The following is an 8,794-nucleotide window of genomic DNA, read 5'->3' on the forward strand; positions in this document are numbered from 1 at the left end:
TTAATCACGGGCTCTTATGACCCCTCCTTGGGTTCAGTAATTTGCTGGTACAGCTCAGGAACTCAGGAAGAAACTTTAGTTACTATTACTGGTTTATTTTAAAGAATACAGCTAAATGGAAGAGATGCATAGAGCGAGGTATAGGAGGCCTGCATGGAATTTCCACACCTTCTCCAGGCATGCCACCCTCCCAGTACCTGGATACATTCAACAACCCAGAAGCTCTCCAAACACTGTCATTTAGGGTCTTCTGTGGAAGTTTCATTGCATGGACATGACTGATTAAATCACTGACCATTAGTGACTGACTCTATGTCTAGCTACTCTCACCTCCCCAGAGGCCAGGATTGGGGCTGAAAGTTTAAACCTCTTATCACATCTTGTCTTTCTGGCAACCATTCCCCCAATCTGATGCTATCTAGGGGTCCTCCAAGAGTTGTCTCATTTGAACAAAACATGCTCTTATCACTCCTATCCCTAAGGAAATTCCAAGGGATTTGGAAGCTTTATGTCAGCTGCTGGGGAAAAAGACCAAAAAAAAAAAATATATATATATATATAAAATATATATATTTCTTATTAAGCCATTTTAATCATGGAGATTAAAAAGACACAGTCCCTACCCTTAAGCAGTTTATTTATAATTTACAGGCTCAAAGTTGTTCAATTTAATTCAAGTACATTTTTAAACACTAAAGTCAAAGATGGCTTTTTTAAAAAAGATTTTGATCTTACCAAAATGACAATGTTAAACAAAGTAAGTTTTAAGGCTGGTTATAATAAAGACAAAGCAGAAAAACCAAAGGCTTCAGGGTCAACTAAACTGAATGCAAATCCTTGCTATCACTTACAATAAGATTTTGGGTAAATGATTTAATCTCTCTGAGACTCAATTTTCTCATTTGTAATGGGAGAATACTGACAAACACCATAACATTAGTTGTTAATATTTTAAAAATATATACGAAGGATAAAGTACACTGCATAACACATTAAGAGATGAGGCAAGGGATACAACTCTCAGTAAGAGTTAGGGGAAAGCAAGAAGGACTGTGATTCAGTCAAATGAACTACCAATCTTGCTATACATTTTCAGTATAAAAGAATAAGGTATACAGTATAAGAAGGTAAGATTCCTTTAAGATGCCTACATAAACTGTAAAATTTCCTTTCATTAACTCTTAAGTATCTATTGATTACCCTTAAGTGAATCATTATTTTGAAAAACGTTTGCAGGTCACTTAAATAGTCCTTAGATGAATCACCTGGATCAGAGGCTTAAATCTGGGGTTCATGACCTAATTTCCATGAATCCCTTGATACTGTATGCACAATAGTGTGTACATTTCAGAGGAAGGGCCCAAAGGACCATCATATTCACAAAATAATCAACTTAGTACTAGAATCTTTTGTTTAATACTAGAAAGTTAAATTTGCATATCCAGTATATATAAAGTAGAGCTTATACAGTTTTCAATGTGAGTCAATGCGATTTCTAACACTAAGATAAAGAGTTACTGTTAAATGCATAATCTTCTAGATTTTTTGGTCAGTAAATATTGCAGTATAGTTAAATGAGCACAAAACATTAATCAGTCCTCAGTAATTTACAAATTAGTTACGAAAAAAGAAAATACAAATTGTTAATGCATACTTTTTGAGGACAACATATTAACTAAAATTTAATAGAAACATTTGCCAATATGAGGGTATGAAACATTCCTAGAGGAAGCAAGAGGAGTGGGATTTTAAATAAAATAAGCATAGAATCTTGGAGAAGGGTGAGTCTAGTATAGATCAGTGGTTTTCAAGTTTCGAGATATGACCCATGTGTGAGTCATGAAATGGTTAGTGGATCTCAACCGCCTCATAAAAAAACAACATAATAGCTTTATCTTGACATGCAGAAAGAAAGAACAACTTTCTGAAGATTTATATTCCAAACAATTAGGTATGGATACTCTTTATATGCAACCAAATCCTAGTTCACTGCGGTCATAGAAAGTAGTCATTTATTTATCTGTTTATCTATCTACTGTTTTAGAAACAAGGTCTCACTCTATTGCCCAGAATGGAATGCAGTGGCCCAATCACAGTCACTACAGTCTTGAACTCTTGGGATCAAGGACTTCTCCTGCCTCAGTCTCTAGAGTAGCTGTGACTAAAAGCTCGCATTCCCATGCCTGGCTAATTGTTTCTTTCTTTTTTTTAAGGAGATGAGGTCTCACTATGTTGCCCATACTGGTCTCAAACTCCTGGCCTCAAGCAATCCTCCCACCTCAACCTCCCCAGTCACGAAGATTACAGGCACACGCCATTGAGACCCCGAAAGCAGTAAATTATTTTAAATGAATGCAGTTTTGAAGGCACTTTGAAACACATGAGCAAAACACAGAAAGCCTACTTCCTAGGTCAATTCAAAGTAAGCTATTTTAAGTGACATTATCAAACTCTTCCTGTGACAATGTAAAACCCTCAAAATGTAAAATGTATGTATATACATTTTTTTTTAAGATAAGGTGTCACTATGTCACTCAGGCTGGAGTGCAGTGGCATGATCATGGCTCACTGATCCTCCTGTCTCAGCCTCCCAGGTAGCTGGGAAGGCATGTGCCATGATGCCCAGCTAATGTTTCTACCTTTTTTTTTTTTTTGGAGCCAGGGTCTCACTCTGTCACCCAGGTTTGAGTGCAGTGGCACAATCATGGCTCAATGGAGCATCAAACTCCTGGGCCCAAGCCATCCTCCCAATCTCAGTCTCCTGAGTAGCTGGGACTATAGGCACGTACCACCACACCCAGCTAAGTTTTTGTTTGTTTGTTTGTTTTTGTTTTTTTTAGTAGAGACAAGGTCTCTACATTGCCTGGGCTGAACTCCTGGACTCAAACAATTCTCCCACCTTGCCCTCCCAAAGTGCTGGCATTACAGGCATGATCTATTGCAAGCAGCCACTAGGTGGTTTCAATACCTCATTTTAACCTTTTCAATCATCCAAAGTGGCTACATATTACAGATGAAAAAAGTGAGTCTTGGTTTGGAATAAATACCCCAAGGCTCCTTCCACTACAGTACTAAATTATTGTCTTTTCTCCTCCTGATTTTGTGCCTGAAAGCAGAGGTATGCAAACTCAGACCAAAGGTCAAATCCAGCAAGCCTTGTTTTCATAAGTAAAGTTTTATTGGAAGAGTCACGCTCATTTGTTTGACTACATCTGCACTCCAACAGCAGAACTGAGTACTTGTAAGAGTGACAATGTGGCACATAAAGATTAAAATATTTACAGAAAGGTATTTTTTGTTTGTTTGTTTTTGAGACAGCGTCTTGCTCTGCTGCCCAGGCTAGAGTGCAGTGGCACAATCATAGCTCACTGTAATCTTGAATTCCTGGGTTCCAGTGATCCTCCAGCCTCGTCTCCAGAGTAGCCAGGACTACAGACATATTCTAACATTCTCAGCTAATTTTTTTAGAGATGAGGTCTTTCCAGGCTAATTTTTTTAGAGATGAGGGCTTGTTATGTTGTCCAGGCTGGTCTCAAACTCCTGACCTCAAGCAATCCTCCAACCTCAGTCTTCCTAAGCACTAGGATTACAGGCTTGAGGCACTATGCTGGACAGATGTTTACAGAGAGTTGTTGACCCTTGCCTTAAAGTTGCAAAAAAGCCAAGAACCTTAGAAGCATCAAGACCTCAATGTCTAGCATCTTTGAGACAACTATTAATCTGAAAAAGAAACTGGAAATTATAAGACAAAAGACCAAATTCCTTGAGTTTTTATGTTATATCATATAATAACCTCAAATTTATAAATATAAAAATTAAACAGCTTGACTATAAAGTTACTGAATCCATATTTTTCACAAACTATCTTCTGTAGTCTCAATTGAAGGAAAAAATCTCACAATTTAAAATATATCAATAAGCATGCATATTTTTACCATTCATTGACATTTTTTCATGAAGGAATATACTCAGTTCTAAACAAAACAGAGCCTGACTTTTTCTTACAAGCATTTTATTTTCTATTTCACTTCGCACTTTTCGATTTAATACATTTACTGAGCCTGGTGCAGTGGCATGCGCCTGTAGTCCCAGCTACTGAGCAGGCTGAAGTGGGAGTGTTGCTTGAGCCCAGGAGTCTGAGTCCAGCATAGTAGCATCCTATTTATTTATATATTTATGTATTTATTTATTAAATAAATAAATGTGTTCACTAAAGTCATTCTACTCTGTTCTGACCAAGCAGAATATTTATGTATTAATACAAAATCTATAGTTGATTATCTGATGTAAGGAATTTGTTTTTAACTTCCATGTTTTTTATTCTAAATAAAAAACCTTCAGATAAATCATTTTAGCTTCATTAAAAATACAACTCACTATCAAAGTTCATGTATTTATTTAATAGATGAGTCTTACTCTGTTACCCAGGCTGAAGTGCAGTGGCTCAATCACAGTTCACTGCAACCTCCAAATCTTGGGCTCAAGCAATCCTCCTGTCTCAGCTTCCTGAGTAGGTGGGACTACAGGCATGTGACACCAACTCTCCATTTTTAAGAATAAATGTTAATGTATATTAGCTAAAAAAAGAAAAAACCTTAAATGATGTTTAAAATGACCCCAGAGTTATTTCCAGAAACGTGTAAGGTTGGTTCAACAACTGAAAAATCAGAATAACTCACCATAAAAACTGATTAAAGGAAGAAAAAAAAACCCCACACAATTTCAATACACACCAAAAAGGCATATGACAAAATTCAACATCCATTCATGATTCAAAAACCCTCAGTAACCTAAGAACTAAAGAAAACTTCTTTAACCTGGTGAAAATGACCCACAGCTAATATCTTTTAAAGGTGAAAGACTGTTTACTTTTTCTTTAAGAAAGTGAACAAGAGGCTAGGTACAGTAGTCCACGAGCCTGACCTCTTTGGGATGTCAAGGTGAGAGGACTGCTTAAGCTCAGGAGTTCAAGACCAGCCTAGGCAACATGGTGAGACCTCATCTTTACAGAAATAAAACAATGAGCTGGGTGACGGCATGCCTTTACTCCCAGCTACTTGGGAGGCTGAGGCTGAAGGATCACTTGAGCACAGAAGATCGAGGTTGCAGTGAGCTGTGATTGTGCCACCGCACCACAGCCTGAACCACAAAGTGAGACTCTAACTTAAAAAAGAAAAAGAAAGAAAGAAAAGAAAAAAGCATGAACAAAATAACGATGGTCACTCTCATCATTCCTATTCAACATCTCAGTGGAAGTCCTAACCAGTACAATGTCAAGAAGTAAAAAGCATAGACTAGAAAGTTTTTCTATTCATAGATGACTGTCTACTCAGAAAATTCCAAGAAATTTAGTTTTTTTTTTTAATCTCCTAGAGCTAATAACTGAATTTAGTTAAAACTCGGGCTAAAAAGTCAATATATCAAAATTCACTGAATTTCTATATACTATCAACCATCAATTGGAAACTGATTTTTTAAAATTACCACTTACAATAGAAGCAAAAAATTGAAATAATTAGATACAGAGCTAAATAAAGTGTTTGCAGGATCTATATGTCAAAAACTACAAAATACTCATGTAGCTGGAGAGACATATCATGGTTCATAGACTAGAAGACTCAAATTGTTAAGATATCAATTGTCCTCATGTTGATATGTAAGTTAAACACAATCCAGTCAAAATCTCAACATAACTTTATACCGGATACCAACAAGATAATTCTAAATATTATACGGAAAGGCAAAGGACTAAAAATAGCCATAAAAATTTTGAAAAAGCACAAAGTTGACCCAGTCCAAAAACTATTTGTGCCTCCAAAAGCTACTGAAATTAAAAAAAAAAAATTTTGTAAAGTTGGAAGACTCACATTACCTGATGTCAAGACTTATTTTAAAGCTATAGTAATCAAGATACTGTGTTACTGGCAAAAGGACAGACAATTGGCAAAAGGACAGATCAATTAAACATAAACCAAATAAATGTAGTAAAATGTTTTTGATAAACAGACAAGAGGAATTCAAATGATCATGAAACAACTAGACAAATAAATGAAAATCAACCCATACCTCTCTCTTTGTACAAAAATTAACTCAAAATGAACATAGATCTAAATATAAAAGAAAAACATAAATCTGTAGAAAAAAATAGGAGAGAATACAAAGAAAAATGAAGACTTGGGTTTACACAAAAAACTATTTGCAAAAATTTATAGCACCCTTATTCTTATCACAAAAAACCTGAAAACAACTCAAATGTCCTTCACCTGATGAACGGTTGAACAAATGGTGCTACATCCATGCAAAGGACTGCTGTGTTCAGCATGCAGCAGTAAAACAGAAGGAACAGCTGATAACTCAATAACATGAATGAATCTCAAATATATCATGCTAAATGAAAGAAATTAGGCTCAGAAGGCTAAACACTGTATGATTCCATTTAAACGACAGTCAAGAAAAGACCAATTCTAGGGAGAGACAACAGATCACTGATTGCCACAGGTGAAGGGTGGGGGGAGAGTTCTAGAAAAGGGCAGCACATGGGTAAATTTTTAGGTGAAGGAACTCTTCTATATCTTGATTGTAGTAGATGTATAGTTCTTCGAATTTATCTAACAATTGCACAATGAAAAGAGTTAATTTCATTTCATGTAAATTAAAAATAAAGTTCAAAAATATGTGAAGAAAGGAACAAATATACCATTTCTTGTCCATCAGATTGGCAGAAATTTAAAAACCTGACAATGACAACTGTGGGTAGGGGTAAGAAACCACTGCCACTCATAGCCTGTTGGCAGGACTGTAAACTGTAACAATTTTAGAGGGTAATTTGTCTGTAGCTAGTAAACTTGAAAATGCACATCAACCTATTATCAGCAATTCCACTTACAGGTAGATATACACTCTAGGGAAACCTTCACACGTGCTCAAGGAGACATGTACAAGGACATTCATTAAACAATATGTGAAGTATTAAAAAACTGAAAACAATCCTTCAGTAGGGGAATGAATTCTATTTAGTGGTTGTTAAAAAAGAAAAGGAAAAATACGCCTAAGAGAAAGAATCAGCCCTGCCAGTTTGGAGAAGGTGGCTAATAAGACATATTAAGAGCACTGAAACTTAGACTATGGAGACAAGTATTTTAGTATTTACATTGTTCCAACCCTGCCACTAACAGTCAGACTATGGGCTACTTAACTTCCACAAGCATCACTTCATATTTTGTAGAAAAAGAAGAAGTTGGATTATATAACCATGAAGAATAGTTTCAACTCAATGATTCTATGAGTAAGTATATAATCAAAAATTATACTCTAAAGTACATATTGTGAAGATTACTATTTTTTTTCAGACACCCTGAAATTAAAAAAAAAAAAAAGAGAGAGAAACAGGACATCTTCGTATACTGATCCATAAAACAGACCAAATTTCTTGGAATGTCTGATGAGATTTTTTAAAATCAACATCATATAAACAACTAAACCCATTTTACTGACTTGGGTCACCATCAGAACTTAAATATCCTCTCCCATTTTAACATTCTAAAACAAGTTAATATTGCTAATGAGTCCATCTTAACTTGTCAAGTTCATCTAGCCAAAAATCATTCAAGTACACGGTAAAATTTACTCGATTTTTTTGTTGTTGTACTCTCACTCTGTCGCCCAGGCTGGAGTGCAGTGGCACGCTCACAGCCACCGCAGCCTCCACCTGCTAGGCTCAGGTGATCCTTCCGCCTCAGCCTCCCAAGTCGCTGGAACTACAGGTGCATGCCACCACGCCCAGCTAATTTTTTTGATTTATTGTAGAGACAAAGTCTCGCCAAATTGCCCAGGCTGGTCTCGAACCTCTAGGCTCAGGCAAACCTCTCGCCTCTGCCCCAAAGTGCTGGGATTACAGGCGTAAGCCACTGCGCCCGACTCTGTTTTTTTTAAGATAAGATAATCACTTTTCACATTTTTCCCTGTTTCATCAGTAAAACACTTACATTATAATTCAATAGCTTTAGCCTGCTACAGATAGTTTAGAGAAACTTTTAAAACGTATATACTATGCCCACAGGGATCTACTAGTTCATAATTCAAGAAAGCTTATTTAGTAATTTTCATTAACACCAATACTTCAAAGACACTAATAACACGTCATTTGCTCCTATTACAGCATTTAATAGGTTATTACCTGCTGGTATAGTCCAAAAGCACAATTAGTATACTGTTATTGAAACATATTACTTCTTTCTAAAAATCATAAATATCAACACCTTTCACCTTGACAGTCAAATCAAAACGTCAGGATTCCAGTTCTACAGACTTTCCAAATGTAAATTCCCATAATCCTAAATGAGCATGGAGATGAAACACACACTACATACCACTTCTACAAACTTCCCAGCTACCAGATTTTAATTCTGGCGTAAACTGCCAAGAAAAGTCTTTCGACCGAAACCCAAATTCCGTACACATTACTGTACGCCAGTCAACGAAACAGAGGGTGAGTTATTATCACTAGAAAGTTACATAATTTACTACAACGATCTCGTTTACCTTTCACTAGACGTCAGACACAGCCACCGAGAGGCTTCAAAGTTCAACCTGCAATCTCAGAGTACATGACCAGAAACCAAGCGCGATATTTGGCTTTTCTTTAAAAGTGGGCACAAGGAAGCAGGAACTGTTTATCCGGGTAAAGGACGCGACGAGCAGCAGAACGCCAGGAGCCGAGTCCGGCGCAGGACGCCGACCGCACTGGGTCTCCCGAAGGAAAGCGTCCCGGGCCGGCCGGGCGCGACCCCTGGGG

General features: G+C 36.8%; 1 protein-coding gene across 1 annotated transcript in view; it reads right to left on the bottom strand.

Moving 5' to 3' along the window:
• Positions 1-8,577: 8,577 nt before the first annotated feature.
• The window catches only part of FAM71D (family with sequence similarity 71 member D), a 45,813-nt gene continuing 45,596 nt past the window's right edge, over positions 8,578-8,794 (bottom strand). The window contains exon 9 of the mRNA XM_008051194.2: positions 8,578-8,788. Within this exon, the coding sequence (XP_008049385.2) occupies positions 8,578-8,788 (211 nt within the window). The remainder of the gene's footprint in view (positions 8,789-8,794) is intronic.

The sequence above is a fragment of the Carlito syrichta genome, unplaced genomic scaffold (genome assembly GCF_000164805.1).
Source record: "Carlito syrichta isolate Samal-C Ts95f unplaced genomic scaffold, Tarsius_syrichta-2.0.1 Scaffold169076, whole genome shotgun sequence".
Classification (NCBI taxonomy): Eukaryota; Metazoa; Chordata; class Mammalia; order Primates; family Tarsiidae; genus Carlito; species Carlito syrichta.